At 36.5% G+C, this 20,422-nt stretch overlaps 1 protein-coding gene across 3 annotated transcripts in view; it reads right to left on the bottom strand.

Annotated features, from left to right (window-relative positions):
* Vps26a (VPS26 retromer complex component A) overlaps nt 1-20,422 on the bottom strand; it is a 33,778-nt gene that overhangs the window by 12,604 nt on the left and 752 nt on the right. For 2 of the 3 annotated variants that reach the window (XM_005390094.2, XM_005390095.2), the window contains exons 2-5: nt 15,481-15,630; nt 2,640-2,715; nt 1,103-1,259; nt 27-191 (exon numbers count right to left, since the gene is read on the bottom strand). In XM_005390094.2, the coding sequence (XP_005390151.1) occupies nt 27-191; nt 1,103-1,259; nt 2,640-2,715; nt 15,481-15,630 (548 nt within the window). Of the gene's footprint in view, nt 1-26; nt 192-1,102; nt 1,260-2,639; nt 2,716-15,480; nt 15,631-20,254 lie in introns of all 3 variants that reach the window. The other variant, XM_013516941.1, reaches the window with a different exon arrangement.

Genomic DNA, 20,422 nt, shown 5'->3' on the forward strand with positions numbered 1-20,422 from the left:
CACACTTATTTGTGAAAGGTACTTACTTTGATTTATTATATTCAAACTCTATATGTAGACAATCTTCAATGCCCACTTCCATTTTAATAGAGTTGTTAACATCAGGATAGGTGGCAAGTTGGTGAACAATAAGATCATACTCTTTTACCAAGTCTGTCAGTCTTCTCACTATTGTCACCTTAAGAAAATACCTACAAAGTTAATGGAGAGGATGAGGTAAATTGCCAATGATAAATTTATTTCAAATAAGGAAGCGTTACTGCAGCTTTCTCCTTGGTAGGACTTCTTTGGGAACAACTAATGAAGGAGTTCTACTTTTGCTTTTGCCTTTTTTTTTGGTTCTGGGAATTGAATCCAGGACCTCATGCATGCTAAGTACACACTCCACCACTGAACTACACAGCTAGCCCTCTACCTAGAATAAATCCTTCCCAGATGAGTTTAGAGAGCTATCATTAAGCCTACTTGAGGAAATCTCTCCTATCACTGTTCTGTTTTGTTCTGAATCCCTATCTAGCTAAGGCATTGTTCTTTGGGGTTTGGGTTGTCCAACCTAATACCGGATAGATAACATCAAACATACAAAGCAAGATCCTGGACCAAGGATGTTCAGATTAGTACTGTATCTTTAATTGCCCTGGTCCCTGAGGTATCCACAGCTTCCTGAATGAAGATGTGGAGAAGGAGAAGGACACTGGGTTGGGAATTTAGAAAAGCGGGTCCCTACCTCAGTTCTGCCATGCGCTCCTTTTGTACGTGGACAAGTCAGCTGCTCTGGTCCTCTAAGCACTTCCTAACTATATACTGAATGAGATTTGTTAAGAAACTAAAAGATTTGAAGAGTAATTTGGTTTACGTAACAAATGAAAGGGATAATTCATTTAAAGAAATATACAACTAATACTTCTCATAATAGGGTTTTCTGAATCTATAATCTTAGAAAGCTATTATTTCAGCTCAGTATTAGCCAAAATACATGACAAAATATTTTAAAATACTGTCTTCCAGCCTAGAACTATAATTAAAAGTTCAAATAGACATCAGCAGTAGCCATTACTTTCTGGTTTTGACCCTGCTTACATTTTCTAATACACATTCATACCTCAAGCGGACATTGGCACCGATGTAAGATTCATATGGCTTTTCAACTTGCATAAATTCAAAGTCGTAACTTCTGCTCTGAGTCAGTTCTCCAGGTAAGGCTAGTTCTTTCACTAGGTTTACAAATTCATGAGTATTACTCTTGTCATTGAAAAGTTCTAAGAAATTTTAAAAACAAAGAGACAAATTATATTTAATATCCATTTTAATAAAATCCAAACTTCTATGTACGAAGTAAATAATTTTTACCAAAATAATTAGTTGGATTTTGCCAGAGTAATTTATGGCCTACTTAAGCATAAATATATTCAAGACACATAGCACACTGAAAATTTCTATTAGAAACAAGTTCATTCCTTTGATGTATTTAGAGCTCTCCCAATATGAAACTATTTGACACATTACCAGCAATTATTTGACCTTCTTCCCTTTAAGGCAGAAACTCTATTTTATTGTTTGGTGTCAGTCAGACAAATACAGAGTTCGCCAAAAGAATGTATAAACACTTCAGCAGTTCACCACACTAGTAAATGTCTGGAAGCTCATGGCCACCACTTTGAGCATCTCTTGTAATTGTAATGGCCAAAGGCAATGTATTAATTTCATGATGGCTCACTAAATTTAATTAAATAGTTACACAAGTTTTTCTTTTCCTGATGTATACATTTTTGGCAGACTCTGAATATTACACTGATAAAACTATAATACACAAAAGAATAAAACCAATCATCAGTTAATTACTGTAACTTGCCCCTCAAGTACAAGCACTCATCTATAGAAGATATATAAACAAATAATAATATTAACCCATTCCATTTGATACTTTTAAAAATGTACAGTAAAACTTGGAAAGCTGGATTTAAAACCTAGCTATCCAGACAAAATTATAAACATTCCTTTCTGCAGTGCTGGGGACTGAACTCAGGGCCTTGCACATGCTTAGGCAGCGCTCTACCACTGAGCCACACTCCCAGCCCTACTCTCCTGACTCTGTGGTTCAAAGAGATTTACATAGAGTTTAACTCCCTGCTGTATCAAGAATGTCCCTGAAATACACATATGGAAATCTACACAATATGACGTAAGTCAAGAAGAAATTACTCCTTTCCTTTTCAGATGGAATTTTCTGTGGACAGGGGAGTCTGGCTGTCGGCACACACACTAAGCCAGGAAGACAAGTGGCATGGGTAATTAGAAAATGAAAGATGAAGGCGAGTCTGGTAATTATAAGGCTGGTGAAAAATGTAGAAAAAAAATTTCAGTGAATCAACTAATCGACTTCAATTATTTTTCAAGGCTGGTAGTTTATGTAACTCCTTTCACTTTTAGTATGATGTCCAAAAACAAAGGTAGAATGAGTCAAATATTTAATACAGTTAAAAGAAACGTAATTTACTAAGTCCTCTTTTTCATTTTGCAAAAGTCCTTCCTTCCTTCTACAAAACTAAGCTCTAATTCAGTTATTTAAGTGCCAAATACAACCTTCTTAAAACTCAAGTTTATCAAAGGAAAAAAAGTAATACTATTTTAAAACTCACCAATTTGACCTACAAATTCAATTCTAATTCCTTGGTGCTCTAGCCTCTTTCCAGGTTGCTTAAAGGCTAGGTTTACCTGCCAAAACATGAAATTATAAGAGATGTTAACAGTCCTTGGAGTGGGACTACTAGATCCCCTCCAGATGAATGCAATATATAAGTATATCAGGTATTCATTTATCAAGTATGAGATGCCACCACATACATACATCAGGATGACTTTATAGCACCAGAGAAGGTATAATTTATTCATACGCAATTACTAATAAACCTATTACTCACATATTCACTTAAAGCATCTGTTTTAATTAGGAAGGAATCCCTCATTATAGCTGGGGAAATATAAAGGGACTCCAAGGAAAAACCTTAAACTATGTGTTTGTTGGTCAAACAAAAAAACAATTTTAGGACTAATAACAATATTTTAATGTGAAATAATCACTAATCCTAAAAATTGATCTAAAACATCACTTTGTTTTTTAAAACCAAGAATATATTTCTATAATTTCTAACATTAAAAGCAAAACTTGCCAGGCAGAATTTGGAACACACCTGTAATCTCCGCACTTGGGAGGCTGAGGCAGGGGGATCACAAGTTCCTGGGCAGCCTGACTGACATAGTGAGTTCCAGGCCAGCCTTGACTACACCGAGAGACCCTTTCTCAAGGAGCGGGGACATAGCTTTTTGCCTTGATTCTGCAACTTATCCTAAAATCAGAATGTACAAAACGTTTAAATTTTGAGTATGATTTATCTTAAGATACTTTTAAAGTAAATTTAACCTTAAAATCATTAAATTTATGTATCTGCCAAGTGGAAACCTTAAATTTATAATTTGCATTTTTGGGGTTTTTGCTTTTTGAGACAGGGTCTCACTAGATAGCCCAGGCTGGTCTTGAACTTGTGGCTGTCTTCCTGCTTCAGTTTCCAAATTGCTGGAATTACAGGTGTGAACCATCACATCTGGCATATTTACAATAATTTGGAAAAAATCTGTACATGTGTATTAAAAATAGAATTCCAAATGTTTAAGAATTAGCTAACAAAGGATTCTTTCTCTTCTCTGTCCTCTCCTTATTTAAATAGAAAATGGTCTATGTAGCCCAGGTTGGCCTCAAACTCATAATCCTCCTCCCTCAGCTTCCCAGTGCTGCGATTACGAGAATGTGCCATCATGCCTGGCAAATGGTCCTTTCTCCTAATAAAAAATATGCCTCCAGGTATTGTTTTGTTTGCTGGTGACGGTAGCAAGGGGGACTGAACCTAGGGTCTTACACATGCTAAGCACAAACTCCACCTGTGAACTATATCCCCAGCCCTCAGGTTTCTTTACTACAACATGGATAATATTGACTCTTAAAATTAGATTTCCTCAAACATTATGTTTTCTCCAAAGATAACAGAAATAAGGAACCAAGAAAAATACTGGTCCAATAACTTCTGCTAACAAACTATATAAATTGAAATATTCAGTTTTCTATATCACCCCCCTTTTGTTTTTTTTGAGACTACATAGAACTTGAGGTGTTCCACCTGCCCCCATCTCCTAAGTTTTAGTTACAAGTATATCCCTACCCCTCACTTGCAACCAGTATATTAGCTACTTTCCTTCAAAACTAACATCTCAAAAACAAAAAAGTAAATAAGCTGTGGTACATTGTAAGGTGGAGTATTCTTATAAGTTTAAAAATAACAGTGTCAAACAATTTACAATGGTGTGGGAAGATGTGCATGACGTGGTACATGAAGGAAGCCTGGTCAAACTGTGTATCAGGGTCGGGCCAACAGCATTTGTTTAAAGCTATAGAAAGAAAATATTAACAGGGTACTTCTTGAATGAAGGATTAATTTTGCTTCTTTGCAGTTTTCAAATTTTACTTTGAAACAATACTGTCAAAGTCACCAAATGTGGGGGCTGGGGATTTAGCTCAGGGGCACAGCGCCTGCCTGGCAAGTGCAAGGTCGTGAGTTCGATTCCCAGTACCGGAAAAAAACCAAAAGACAACAACAAAAAAATCACCAAATGTAAGTATTCAAGCTTGCTATGCACTAAAAATATTAGGTTTAAACTACAAATAATAAGTAAGTATAACTAGCAGCAGCTTCATAAGTCAGGCAGTAACTAGAACTATTAACTAATTTGTACCAGTAATGCACATAAAAAAATATACAAGTTGAGCACTCTCAGTTCAAAAATTAAAAATTCAATATACTCCAAATTGGAAACTTTTTTTTTCCAGTGCTGAGGGTCACACCCTGGGGCTCTAGTATAGTAGGCAAGTAGTCACCACTGAGCTATATATATACCACCAGCCCAAAATCTGAAAATTTTTGAGCACATGTTCAATTGGTAAAAGTTTATATCAATATTCCAAAATCCGAAACACTTTTGGTCCTCAGCATTCTGGGTAAAAAATACTCAACCTACATTTTGTAAAATGTCCACTTGGCAGCAGTTTTTGAGAATGTCTTTGTTTGAATGTGGTTATGTCTGATGGTTTTTAAAATCACGGTTCTCTACACGCCTGTAATCCCAGCACTTGGGAGGCTGAGGCAGGAGGACTGTTGCGAGTTCAAGACCAGCCTGGGCTACAAAGTGAGGTCAAGGCCAGCCTGAACTGCATAACGAGACCCTGACTCAAAAAGACGGAAAAAAAAAAAATTACAGTTCTCTTCAGAGTTTATGAAACCACACTATTAAAAGTAGAAATACATATCTACTCAGTTTTCCCTTCAAACTGATCTCTGAAATTTTTCTTGACTTCTCACTGATGTCAATATATGCTTGAAGTATGGAATGCAGATCATTTGACAGGCCCCAGAATTTAAAAGCATAATTAGGCACGTATGTTTAAAAGCTATTCTGTAAGAGAGCACAGAAAAGTAACTGACACTGGATCAAAGAATTTACCTACTTATATTTTTGAGACTTTTTATTATAATTTCAGACTTAAGAAAAGCTGCAAGAACAGCACAAGGAAATCTGATAGAGCCATTTCCCAGATGGGTCATATGTTTATACCCTGCCTCATCTGCAGGGGCTTTTCTAGAGCTTCTCTCATCTTGTAGAATTACTGAAGGTGCTCCTAGCAGAGATTCCACAAGCAGTTCTTCAAAATTTTTTCAGTACTACAGGATAGCTTTCAGGAGAATATTTTAAAGCTAGAGAATTTATTTTTAATCTTCTTAACCATAATGAGCTTTCATCCTCTTTTCTTCATACTGCCTTTCCTGATTAAAAAAAAATTCTGGATAAAAAAAAAGCAAAATATGAGGTCTATTTTGTTTTCCATTTGTTATATTAAAATAAATGATGTACCAAATGAAACATTCTTTATTCATCCTATTCCAAATGTAATGATTACAATGTTTTCCTTTAAAAGTCTCAAGTCCACTCTCCCTTGGAAGGCTGAGACAGAAGATCACAAGTTCAAGCCCAGCCTAAGCAACTTAGTAACTTAACAAGACCCCATCGCAAAAAAAAAAAAAAAAAAAAAATTTTTTTAAAGGCTGGTGGTGTAGCTCAGTGTAAAGGTACTGGGTTCAACCCTCAGTACCACAAATTAAAAAAAAAAAAAAAATTGCAAGACATGGTGATATACCCCTGCAACTACTTGTGAGGCTAAGGCAGGAGGATCATTTGACCCCAAAATTTCAAGGCCAGCAAGGTTCTGTCTCAAAAACAAAAGCAAAAAACAAAAATAAAAATTAACAGTACCCACACCTCACAGAAATATTGGGAAAAATAAAAAGAAATATTTTTTAAAATCAGATTTTAAAGCTGGGTATGGTGGCACACACCTGTAATCCCAGCACTCGGGAGGCTGAGGCAGGAGGATCCTTGCGAGTTCAAGATCAGCCCGGGCTACAAAGTGAGCTCAAGGCCAGCCTGAACTGCATAGGGACATCCTGTCTCACAAAGACTAAAAAAAAAAAAAAAAAAAAAAATCAGATTTTATTGGTACATGTTAGATATACATAATGATTACATTCATTGTAGGGAATTTGTACCTGGATATGATATAACTTGGATTTTTTTCCCCACTCCCCTACCCTCCCTTCAACCTCTCTTCCCCTCCCCATTTACAAAAGCTTTTTTTCCATGTTTACCTTCAAAAGGAAATCTTTGTGGGATAGACACGTAACTCAGTGATAGAGCATTTGCCTAGCATGCAAGAGGCCTTGGGTTCAATCTCCAGTGCAGGAAAAAAAAAGAAATTCTAGATCATTGTAAGTGCTCAGTAAATGCTGTGATTATAGCAAGCCTCTTTTCATATTGATAAATATAGGTATATGATCAGGTTAATGATTATAAGCATTTAAAGGTTACTATCACACCTTAGTTTTTTTATGTTGGACATTTAAGTGGCTTTCAACTTTGAAATAGCAAAAACAGTACAATGAACAAAGCTGATTTTCTTAGGATAAATGCTTACTAGAAGAATTTAATCAAAGTAATCATAATCATTATTAGTACTGTTCAAATATTTCCAATGCTACATATTCTACGTATGGTAGGACTGTACTCCCTGTCCCCTTTATGACTGTTGGGTGATATATGAGACTGGTCCTAGAGGCCACTAGCTTGATCAAATGTAATCTTTGATATTTCTGGGATAAGGTATTTACTTGCTTGTGAGAGACTCGAGATTTGTCTTCCTCTGCAATGTAGACTAATATTTCAATGATGGCTGCTTTATTGGTGAGTATGACACACAACAGAGCCCTCAGCTGACCCACGAGGGACAGTGGCCTGGGGAAAAAAATCCAAAAAACCAAACCACTAACAAACAAAAGAAACCCAAACCACTGTTCTTTTAAGTCCCTCAGTTTTGTTAACACTATATAACCCAGCCTAAAATACATACTAAAAAAAAAAAAACTATATAACCCAGCCTACTACGGCTACTATGAGTAATATCCATTTTTAAAGTTTTTGAAACAATTCACTGCATTGCCAGAATGGTTTACACATAGCCTTTTTAAATCTCAATTTGTAAAAGATTCAATCTCAGTCTTTGAATCACCCCAAATTCTGACATAAAAACAGACCAAACAGATAACAAAACCAAAATATCTAAGGACCACATTTACAACACAAAAAAACAAGGCATCTCCACAATCCTAAAATATAACGGGTAGAGATAAACCATCAATTAACCATAAAATATGCATCATACTGGTGCCTGTGCAGGAAGAATCAAAGGGAAGCAGTGTCAGATAGACCTAAGAAGCCCCAAACTGGAAAGCACAGTGGGTCTGCCTGAGAATAAGAGATGAAAATGAAAGGGGTCATGCACAATACAACATGAAGTGAACCCTCAAAACTACTATCTAGGACAACTGATTTAGAAAATCGATCCTATTCAAAACATTCAAAGGTTCAGAAAAAATAATTTCACATAAAAATGACTAACATAAAAATTTCCAGGTCAAATTCCACATAAAGTTATCTTTAAAAGAGAAGGAAAGATTAACATTTCTATAGACAGGACACATCAAAACTCTAATTCATTCCAAAGCAAGTTGAGCTGGATGTGGTGGCACATGCTTATAATCCTAGCACTTGGGAGGTTGGGGCAGGTGGATCAAAGCCAGCCTGCACTACATAGTGAGTTTAAGGCCAACCTGAACTGCATGGTGAGACCCTGTCTCAACATGCCCAAAAAAGACCCCACTTAAAACAAGTTGAAAGGTATTAAGAAAATGACCCAAAGTCAGAATAAGATGAGAAAAATCAGAAAATTAGAAATAAAAGTAAAAATCATTTTAGAAATGAAGGCTAAACTAGGAAGACAACAGGAGCAAATAAACACAATCATATCTTAATAAAAACAGGAAAAGGAAGATTTTGTTTTATTTTGGTTTTTTCAGACAGGGTCTCAGTCTAGGCTGGCCTCAAACTCATAGTGATTCTCCTGTCCCAGCCTCCACAGTGCTGAGATTACAGGCATGCACCACCATGCCCGGCAGGAAAAGTAAAATTTTTAAAAGTAAAAGAAATTTTAAAAGATTTAAGAAAAAGATTTTAGTATTAAAGATACTCAAACAAGATTTCAAATGCTGATAAATAAGGAAACATGAAACTAAAGTCAAAATGGACCGAAGATCTAAATATCAAAACAGAAACACTAAGTCTACTGGAAGAGAAAGTAGGTAAAAATCTTGAAGACATAGGGGTAGGCAGAGAGTTCATGAACAAAAACCAAACTGCATGGAAATATTTTAAAGAATCAACAACTGAGATCTCATTGAAAAGTTTTTGCACATCAAAAGAAATCACCAATACAGTAAAAAGAAAACCCGGGAACCCAAAAAATTTTAGCCAACTGCCCCTCAGACAAAGAACTTCTATCCAGAACATACAAAGAATTTTAAAAAAAAAATAAGGCCCCCAAAATTCAAAGACCCAATTTGACAATGGGCAGGTGACATGAATATACCCTTCTCAGATAAGAAATACTAATGGTGCATAAATACATGAAAAAATGTTCAACATCATTAGTCATTCAAGAAATGCAAATTAAAACAATACTGAAATTCCATCTCACCCCAGAAAAAAATGGCTATCATCAAGAAATTAATCAATAACAAATGCTGGAGAGACTGTGGGGAAAAGGAACCCTACTGCACTGTTGGTGGGAGTGTGCATTGGTGAAACCACTGTGGAAATCAGTTTGGAGATGCCTCACAAAACTACGATTAGAAGTCCCACTTTACCTAGCTATTCCCCTTCTGGACATTTTCCCAGAAGAATTAAAAACATCATACCACAGTGATATATGTGCACCCATGTTTATAGCAGCACAATTTTTATACCTAAATCTTGGAAACAACCCAAATGCCCATCCACTGAGGAATGGATAAAAAAAGATATATTTTTATACAATGGAGTATTACTCAGATATAAAAAAAGATAAACTCGAGGCTTTTGTAGGTAAATGGATACAACTAGAGACCATACTCATAAGTGAAATAAATTGGAACCACATGTGTAAACATCATATTGTCTCCCTGGTGTAGGAACCTGAAAGAGTACATAAAACTCAAAACATACAATAGGATGATATGAAAGGGAAAGAAATTGCTCTAAGGAAGGAACAACTGGGATGAGGGAAAGAAGAAAAAAGAAGGAAGACAAAATATATATGGATAGCTGGGATAACTATGCTGCTGATGTCTGATGGTATATTGAAAGAAACAGTTAATGCTTAAAATTTTTTATATTCTGACTAATTTTGCATGCTTATATTTGGTAATCTGAGCAACTGACTTGAAGACAACAACATACAATGGAACAACCATTGGTGAATTCCTACCATCTTGTCTAGTGAAACTCTGTATTATCTGTTTTAATCTAATACTTTTTTTTAATTCTCTTTAATGGTTTGAACAATCTTCCATTCTTACATCTGGTAATCTGAGCAACATAGCTGAAGATAACAATATGTAATATAACAACCACTCCTAATTCATATCATTTTGTCTTGAAACCCTGTATCATTTTTATGTTCTTGCTTTGCTGTATGTTTGTGATGTCAATATGCTGCTTTTTTTTTAAACTACTCTCTTTAACATAAAAAAAAAGATGTTTTGAAGACTAACACCATCACACAATTTAATATAGACTGGCTCTGCTTATAAGGATTTCTGTTTGGAAATAAAGTTCATTGACAGGGAATCAATCACATGCTTCCTGGAATAAAAGTAAGTACGTCTTCAAAAGACCCATTCTGGCTTAGACTGTTTAAGGGGGAAAAGAACCTCAACCATTTTAAGGTAATTAACATTTTTATCAGGTTTTCGATGCTTGGTTATTTAATGTTTGTATAAATAATACTTGAGTTACTGTGTAGTTTTATACATATGTAAGTACACATGCACAGGGGAGTTGGTAGAGAGGCAGTGCCCTATAGTTAGCTGCAAATTCAGAACCAGAATGTTGGTGAAGATGGGATACAGAGATCTGGTTGTTTTTAGCTTACAAGTCCTGAAAATGAAGGACTGAATAAGAGCATTTTTTTTGGTACCAGGAATCTTGGACCTTGTGCTTGCCAGGCAGGCACGCTTGTGCCACTGAGCTATCTCCCCGGCCCAATAAGAGCATTCGTGGAGCAAATGTGTGCTAGCATAAAACCAAAGAACTAAGTTATAAGGAAGTCTTAAAATATGTTTTCCAAGAAAGTCTGGGATATAGGTAGAAGGTGTTACAAAAGTTATTTTCTTAGCAACAGAAACAGGAGGAATAACTGATCCTAGGTACAGTCATTGTTTTGTATCAAGCAAAACAAGACTGAAAAATAGCATTTTAATTTGGCTAGAAGGTGAAGTGATCAGTTTATCTCCTCTCCAATGGTACAACAGGCATCCTGGCTAAGTTGCTTTCTGCCACCAAAGACAGTTGGTCGTTTCTATTAATGCTTCTTGGTGAGGTCCACCCTCCTCTATATCACTGTTTACCATATCTTTATTTTCCTAGCATATTATTTCAGATTTCAGTAAACATAAAACCTCATATTTTACTTTTATTGTTTGGGATCACAAGCAACCTAGTAAACAAAGATGACAATAACTTTTACTGGTGAAGTTAGTGAAGCATTTATATCTGTTTTCATTCACAGAAAAACTACTTTTATTTCAAAAATGTGTTTTGTCTTCCTGTGTAATACAGACTCTCTTATGACACAATTAAGGATCAAAACAGGAAAAATAACTTTATTTTTTAAGCTACTTGTTAGGGCTTGGATCTTCAATGAGCTCCAAATTCTCGTACTAAATAAAATCTTGGTTTATAAAAAACAGAAAGAAAGGGGAGGGAGGGGAGGAGAGGGGAGGGGAGGGAAGGGGAAGGAGGGGAACCAAACCCTGGGGCTAGAGCCGCCACTCAATGGAACAATGCTTGCCTACCAAGCACAGAATCTGTATTCAAATCCCAGCACCAGAAGACATCAACAACAAATCCCTTAAAAAGAAGGCCAGAGCAATAGTGTGGAACAAATACTAAATAGCTATAATTCAGGAAAATTATCTTTAAAGAAAAAAATTAAACAATTTAGAGAAAGCACAGAGCATTTGCCTAGCGTATGCAAGGCCCTGGGTTCAATCCCCAGTACTGGAGAGAGGGAGGGAGGGAGAGGAAGAGAAAGAGACACAGGGACAGGGAGATCTCCTTTGGGTATCAGGGCAGAAAGGGCATGCCAGGTTATAATGGAAATAAAATTAGGCTTTGTCAACAAAGCTTTACACCAGAAGACAAGGGAGTAATCTTAAACAGTTAAAAAAATTTAAAGAAAAAAGAAAATGAAAGCCATGGTTATTATGTTCAGTAAAACTGATTTTCAAGTAGAAAGGACACAAAAAAGCCATATCAATACGCAAATACTGTTCTCATGAGCATTTCCAAGAATTCTATTAGACTCTAGTAACTAGAGAATAAACATCAAATAAATAAACAACTAAAGAGATTAAGACATAAGGACAGTGGTAATAGTTACTCACAAACCAAGACTAAATGAGGGTTAAGAGAAAGAGCACATAGCATAGAATGACTGTGTGCTGACGATGTAGTATTTATGGTACACTTATGAAACGGGAGGAAAACAGTACATGCAAAGTATTTAGCTAACTTCATAATCATACTGGCAGTGATAATATTAGTACTGTTATTCTGAAAGTATTGTTTGTATCATGTAGGATAAAACCAACGAGTAAATTATGTTATATGCCAATTACATTTTCCCCTGTATCTTTGAAAACTAGGATTCTTGGCTTAGAAGACAAATATAAAAGAGGTAAAGTAAAAACAAACAAAAAAGCTTTGTAGTTCTGAAACGGAAGTGGGAATGATTATCCCTAACGTATTTTATTTTAAATAATATAAATAAGAATAAAAATATATTTAAGAAAATTATATAAAATGCCACTCCTCCCACATTTATCCACTGAAAAGCCTAGCAACAATGACCAACTAGCCGTGAGTTCCTAGCCTATATAGACAGCAGTCTTGAAATATATGGCCAATTCCAAGTCTGAAGTAGGAAATGTGTAGGACTCTGGATCATCTGGATCATCCCAATTAGCAATAAAACAACTAAAACTTCCTAGGGTCTTTAGCAATTTCTTAGAAAGACAAAAGTTTACCTAAGACCTAGCAATTTCACTCTTACATGTAGAAGAGAAATGAAAACAGACCTACACAAAAATGTCACAGCAACATTATTTCTAAAATCCAAAAAGTGGAACTATTCCAAATGTCTATCAACTGGTTAATACATAAAAGCAATATAAAAAAGTGGTATGGCCACAAAATAGAATACTATACAGCAATAAAAAGGAATGAAATGCAGACAATACATACTACAATAGGAATGAACCTTGAAAACATTACACTAAGTAAAAGAAACCAGTCAGGAAAGGTCACATACTACATAATTCTCTTGATGTGAAATATCCAGAATTAGGCAAATTCTTAAAAACAGAAAGTAAATTAGTGGTCACAAGAGCCCAAGGGAAGGGGAAATTGAAAGTAACTGCTAAAGGTACAATTTTTTTTCTGGAATAATGAAAATGATTCTGATAGTGGTGATGGTTGCACAACTCTATAAATTTACTAAGAATTTTAAGTTCACTTAAAATGAGTAAACTTTAAACTTCAATAAAACTTTAAAATTTTTAAAAAATATACTTAGAAGGAATAAATTTTACTTTATACTTCAGTAAAGCTTAAAACAAAGGAAAAACCCAGGGGTTACGTCAAAAGGACATAACTGCACCACGAGTATGTAGTCGCAGAAAATTCTACATGAGCACGGAAGCACAACTCTGTAGTAGCTCTTGTGGTGTATACAATCTTCATGATCCCCTCTGACCACGGGTGGACACAGTCAGTATCAGTCCTTGTTTAAGTTAATCAAAAGGGAGACTATCCTGGGTGGGTCTGATCTAACCAGGTAACCCTTTTAAAGAAGGTGACTGTGGGAGAGGTGCTCCCCCACTGGCCTTAAAGACAAAGCAAACTACTGTTTGTGAGAGAAACAAGCCATGCAGCAAGACTCTGAAAGCACCTCGAGAAGGAGAAAGTGGTTCCAGGCCAACAGCACAGGAAAACTAGGACCTCAATCATAGCGTTTGCTGTAAGGAAATTATTTCTGCCAAAACCCAGAAGCCTAGATGAGGATCCAAAACTTCAGATAAGACTGCAGCCTCCGATCAATTTCATCCTGTTAAGTCCAGAGAGGCATAAATAAATAAAAGTGTGTGGGGGGGGGATGCATCTAGCATTTCTTCTCTTTTTCATATGAATTATACCAAAACAACAAATGAACACAAATATATCCTCTCCAGTAAGTAAAAACACGGTGAGAGAAACACACAGTGAATGAAATCATTCTGGGTACTAAGCATCAATAGCTGCAGAAGAGAAAAGGAGGGAAAGAAAAACAGACAGTATGGACCCCCAATATAAAAAAACACCCCACCACCGATACTCTTGCCAAAAGAATCAAACCTATCTAGTAGCAAAAAAATGTAAATTAAAACAATAAGATCAGTTTGCCTGTCAAAATAACAAGAGTGACAAAGCAATATTCAATGCTTCCAAGCGTGAAACAAGACAACATAGGTGAATTAATGCTCATAAATGTTCCAAATTAATATGTATTAAGATGCTCAAAATACTTGTGTCTTTTGGCCCAAAAATTCACTTTAGGAATCTACTCTATTGAAATAATCTTATCCTATAGCATCTGAAGAAAAGTTTATACCCATATTGCCAAAGACATAAATAATATAAACTACATAAACTACTTAAATATCCAACAGTAGGAAAAGGTGTGTTTAATATTCAGTCATACAGCACATAATGCTGGTTTGGTCAATAACAAACTCCACACACAATGGTTGTCCTTGGGTTTCTAAAGGAGCCAAGAAATTCCTATCACCTTGTGACTCCTAGCCACCATAACACTGCAAGGCATTACTGGTCATGCTGGTGCAAACAAACATACTGCACTGCCAGGTGCATAAAAATACAGCACCTACAATTATGTATAGTGTATAACAGTTGATGTTAATAATAATTTCATTATGATTTATTATTTATTATAATATACTTTCATTATCTTAGGGTGAATTTCCACTTATTAAAAAAATAGTAATTGTAAAGCAGCGTCAGGCAGGTCCTTCAGGCGACATTCCACGAGGCAATGTTATCAAAGGTGGCCTTCCTGTGGGACAAGACATGGAGGCAAAAGACAGTGATACTGATAATCCTGACTGTGTAGGCCTATGTTATGTGTGTATTTGTGCTTTTATTTTTAACAAAAATGCTTAAAAACTAAAAATAATTTTATAATAAAATTTTAAATAGGTCATATCATATAGCCTAGGTGTGTAATAGGCTATAGCACTTAGGTTTGTGTAAGTACATTAATGAAGTCTGCACAATGATGAAACCACCTACACATATTTGTCAAAAATGTATCCCTATCAAGTGATACTCAGTGTAACACACATACATATACAATAATAAATGCAAAGAAACCAAGAGGAAGCACACCCAAATTTTTAACAGTGAATTATTTCCATGACGGAACTGTACATATTTTATTTCCCAAGCTGTCTACCACACATATGTTATTACTTTAACAAGAACAGGAGTCGAGATTCATCCTTCCAGGGTAAGAAACTTTCTTGTAAATGTTCTAACCAAAGATTTTTAGCTGACCTTCAGAGAAAAAAAATTTCCATCTCTAACAAAATCATTCAAATTTACAGTATAGAAATTTTCATTACTAATTCTAATATTGTACAACTAGGTAATTCTGTCAAACGAAAGATTTACCTTTCCTGAAACAGACTCTCCATCGTAGAAGAGATAGTGTTTTTCCACTTTGCCATCTTCGGTCTTCATCTCCGCCATCTTCCGCGTTTCCCCATCATTAAGGACAATGTCAATCTCACAAATAGGACCAAAAAAGCCTCCGAGAAAACTCTGAAATAAAATAAAAATGCTTGTAATTATCATGTTTAGCCAATCATCACATTTCATAGTTCAAATTCAGTTCCCTTTGTCCTACAGTTAAACAGACTCCATATATGTGAATTTATATCAAATTCTACATCAAAAGTGACCAAACTTGAGTACCCGTACTGCACATATAAACACCTGTTGAGAGATTTTGTTCTATCATGAAAAAGACCCTCCCAAAAATCACAAAGCCTAAACAAATTTAACACATTCACAACTGGCCAATAATTCATGTCTTGCTGCCAGGTGACTTGAACCACTGGTGATACATACCTGAATGTCCCACTGGGTGTCTTTTTATTAATTTTATTAGTAAAAAGACTGATAAAAGTGATTGATCCGTTTGCACCCCGGTGATACAAGCCATCCAACAGGACAGTCAAGACATGTACCACCAGTGGTTCAAACCAGCAGGAACATGTTAAACACAGTATAGTTTTAATCATTTCCATAGACAACCCCTATAATCAAATACTAACATAACAGAAACTTAGGAAGGTAATTCTTAACATTTGGGTTTCAAAAGTTACCTTTCAGTATACCTCTATAGGGCTCTTACATTATAGTATAACTTGTTACAATCCAAAGTACTCCTATAAGCCCAAATGAATTATTATAACTATTATAAAATCTACTGCTGTATTAGAGCTGCACAGGGTATGTTACACTGTGTAATCTCTTTGAGTAAAACTAGCCCTAATGGACAAGATTAATGAAATTTCTGTGGATTTTCCCAAAGAAAATGTACAGCCTCATTTTGTAAACCCTGAATATGACAGAAATAGACAAAGTATAATTGCTTATCAATGCAAAAAAAACACTAGTTGGCAATAACCAACTAATAATGAGCAGAATCCACTAGCAGTTCTGATACTGGATAGTTATGAATTATTTTGTCACCAATGAAAACTAATCTTTTTTTAATGTATACTATTTTTCTTCCATTATGTTGTCCTACATCCCTTCTTACTCTTGCCTATGTAACAACCTGAGCAACCTTTTCAAAACAAATCTGGTATCATTCCCTGCTTGAAATTCTTCAGTGGACTGGTGAACTTACAAAGTGGAAAAACTACTTTAGAAAACAGTTTGGCATTAAAACTGAATACGGAGGTTCTAGTTTAGAAAAAAACAATTCCTACATTAACATCTTTTGTCTTAAAAACAAATAGTCACACACATGCCATACGTTCACCACTACTGCCCTAGACAGCAATTCTCACATACATCAACCAGGAAACAAAGTTCATGAACAGTTACAAAGAGAAACAATTCAAATATCAATCAACAAGATAATTCACAAATAAATTTTAATCTATAGGTATACAGTGGGAATAATTAACAGCAATAGAATTTAAAAGATACATATATAAGGATGAATATCATACACATTACATGACTGGAAGAGGAAAGACCTAATACTCATTATGATTCCATGTCAAAAACAAGTAAGGTACATGTACATTATATAAGTTTTAAAGTGCCTGGAAAATAAAGGGAGCTGAAGCAGTAATTATATTCTACTTTTCTGATCTCATCACTTGGTACATAAGCATGTTTGTGAAATTCATCAAGCTATACATTGATCTGTCCAATTTTTTTGTAGGTAATGTTGACTTCAATTAAGTGTTACTTTAAAGTAACGCACACACTGTATTCCATACTGTGGCCTACATGTATCTGGCCCTACCTATCTCTCCAGCCACATCAACCTCAAACATTGTTCTTGCAACTGTAGTTTATCAAACTTGCCAGACTTCTTACCCTTGTCCCAAGCAAAGTGCCTTAACCTAACTCATTCATCCTTTAAATGTCACTCTGACTCATCTCGGTAAGGGTTTTCCCTGACTCAATAAATTGGATTCTCTAAATTTAGATCTCACAAGACTGATTTTAATGTCTGCCTCTATTGAACTGCTAACTCCATCTGGACAGACATTTTATCTTTTGCTCAATCCAGAAGACACAATGATGCATCTGACATTTACTATGTAGAAGGCACTCAAATAATGTACTTGTTGAATGTTAAACTAATTTTGAGTACACATACCACCATTCTAATAATAGAAAGTAAATAGCTACATAAAAGAAACTTGCTGATATTTGGCACAGTTGGTAAGACCAGCCCTTTTCCAGCAAATTAGCATTAGTTGTAGTAGCAAAATGGAGAGTAGGGAATGTGTGCTAAATCTAAGCTCTGTTCACAGTTGGCCAGGTAATATCAGAATGCTAATGAGCCTCCTAAAGCTGTGTAAATCACAGGTGATATTATGATCAAATAAGACAGTGTTCGGGACTGGAGATATAGCTCAGTGGCACAAGGACCTGCCTGGCAAGTGCAAGGTCCTCAGTTAGATTCCTAGTACAAAAAAAAAAAAAAAAAAAAAAAGAAAGAAAAGAAAAAGAAAAACATAGCGGTGATCAAATAAGACAGTGTTGCCAGGCATGGTGGTGAACACCTGTAATCCCAGCACCGGGGAGGCTGAGGCAGGAAGATCGCCACAAGTTTGAGGCCAGCCTGGGCTATGTAATGACTTCAAAGCCAACCTGAACTACATAGCAAAACCTTTTGTTTCCCAAAATCTGCCCTTGTTTTTATTACTACTATATTAACAAAAAGATTGTAATTTCAAGAAACCAATTTCAAGAATTGCCAGATTAATTTTGACATTCCAAAGATATAGACAGCAATTTCCTTTTTAACATGATGTTTTAATTTTTCCTGGTAACATTACAAATAACAAGTCTTAATCAGAAAACTAATTATAATCAGAAAACTAGACTGAACTAATTAGAAAAAACCGCGATGTCCATGATAGGTTACATACACTACTCATTCCTGGTTAGCTTTCATGCTCCAAGTCAAGCTCAAAACTTGCCCAAAATGGTAAATTTGGAATAATAAATTTTCTCCTAAAAGATGCTGGTATGAAATAGAGAGTAACTCAAAATCAATCAGCTACTACTAAGTATCAAATATGTGCAAATAACAGCCAGCAAGGGAGGAAGCCTGCTGTGAGAGGGCAGGGGAGAGTCTGAGAGGGAAAGAAAAGGAAGGAGGGAGGAAGAGAGGCTAGACAAGTTAAAACACAAGGAGCTTTTAAGTAACTAGATTGCAATATATGACTAGCAAAACATAGCTATTTTTACAGTGTTCTACCTTGTACCACTGACTTTGGGTTAATATGCAAGATTTTTCATGTAACTTGTAAACCCTACATTGAGCATTACAATCTAGAAAAACTCAATGTGAGTACACAGAACGACAAACTTGCTAGTCCTTATTAAAGACATGTCACTAAGTCGGTGGATGAAAAAAAACAACTCAAAGTGAGATGAAAGGCTCTCAGTTTATTCACTGAGCCCACACACCATGAAACAGCAAATTTTCCTACACATTACATCTGTACCTATTTCAATCTCTTAAAGCTTCACAGTTTCTGCTATGTTTGAAGAGTAACTTGAGCCGGGCATGGTGGCGCACGCCTGTAATCCCAGCACTTGGGAGGCTGAGGCAGGAGGATCGTTACGAGTTCAAGACCAGCCTGGGCTACAAAGTGAGGTCAAGGCCAGCCTGAACTGCAGAGCGAGACCCTGTCTCAAAAAGACAAAAATAAATAAATCAATAACTAAAAAAAGGATAACTTGAAAATAAATTTTTCTTGAGTGTAATTCAGAAAGCTCAGTAAAAGTACTAATTACACATGAAGGGCCTTTAAAGTTTTCTTTTCAAATTATATTCAATTAAAGGCGGCTTCCCTAAGAGCGGCCCCCTGTACTTCTCAGTATTTTTCACCTCTCTGCCTTCCACGTTAAACAACGAGTTTACGCAAATTAGTGATTACCTCCTCCTGGACTGTGAACTGTAACAGAGTAAGCAGTTTTGCTTACAGCCGCTGGGCAAACGTAAGTATTTGCTAAATTAAAGAAAAAAGGCTTCAAAAATGAACGTATCTTTTTAAAAAAAAAAAAAAAAAAAAGCAAAGTATTTATTCCCAGCAACGTTAAAAAAAAAAAATCCTGGCTTGGCCTTTATCTAAAAGTCTTCAGCAGTTCAAAATCGTGAGCTTTGGGAAAGGAGGAAGTAAAAGCACACAGTAGGTGTTCAAGGGCATGCACAACAAATGAATAAACGAATACTGCCATGAAACGAGCCAAACGAGATCCACTCTAACGACAAAGTGAACCACCGCCCTGCCCACGCCGGCGCGCCCCTCTACGGCTAGCGTACTCTGATTTCCCTCCCTCCTGCTTCCTAGGCCGTTTCAACACCCACAGCGCTAAGTTAGAGCAACGGCTCGGGAAGGAAAAGAGAACCTAGCAGTGAATCGCTGAGCACCAAGTTGGTGTGTTAAAGACGGCCCCACTCCGACACCTTTTGCTCTTCCATTCTACAAGTGTCAACATCCAGCCCGAACTAGGGTCATGAAATCGCAGAATGCCACGCTATCTAGGTTTTTAAACAGCGGAGTTCCATGAAGCTCGTGACACCAGGAGGGACCAAGTTTCCCCGGAGCCCGGAACCGAGGGGCTCGGATCAGCCGGGCAGAGTGGACGCCACGCTCTCGGAGGAGCGGGGGGCCGCTACCTTGGGAGGCGACGCGGCTTGGCGCCCCCGCAGAGGCGGAGACCGGGAGCCCAGCCAGGGCCCCCAGAGCCGCTCGAGGAACATGGCCGGGAGAGCGCGCCGCCCTGCAGGTGCGCGGGCCTCGCCGAGACCGGACGAGGCGGCGACGCCCGCAACCCCGAGCCGCGG

Source organism: Chinchilla lanigera, unplaced genomic scaffold (assembly GCF_000276665.1).
Source record: "Chinchilla lanigera isolate Chin_1 unplaced genomic scaffold, ChiLan1.0 scaffold00036, whole genome shotgun sequence".
Lineage (NCBI taxonomy): Eukaryota > Metazoa > Chordata > Mammalia > Rodentia > Chinchillidae > Chinchilla > Chinchilla lanigera.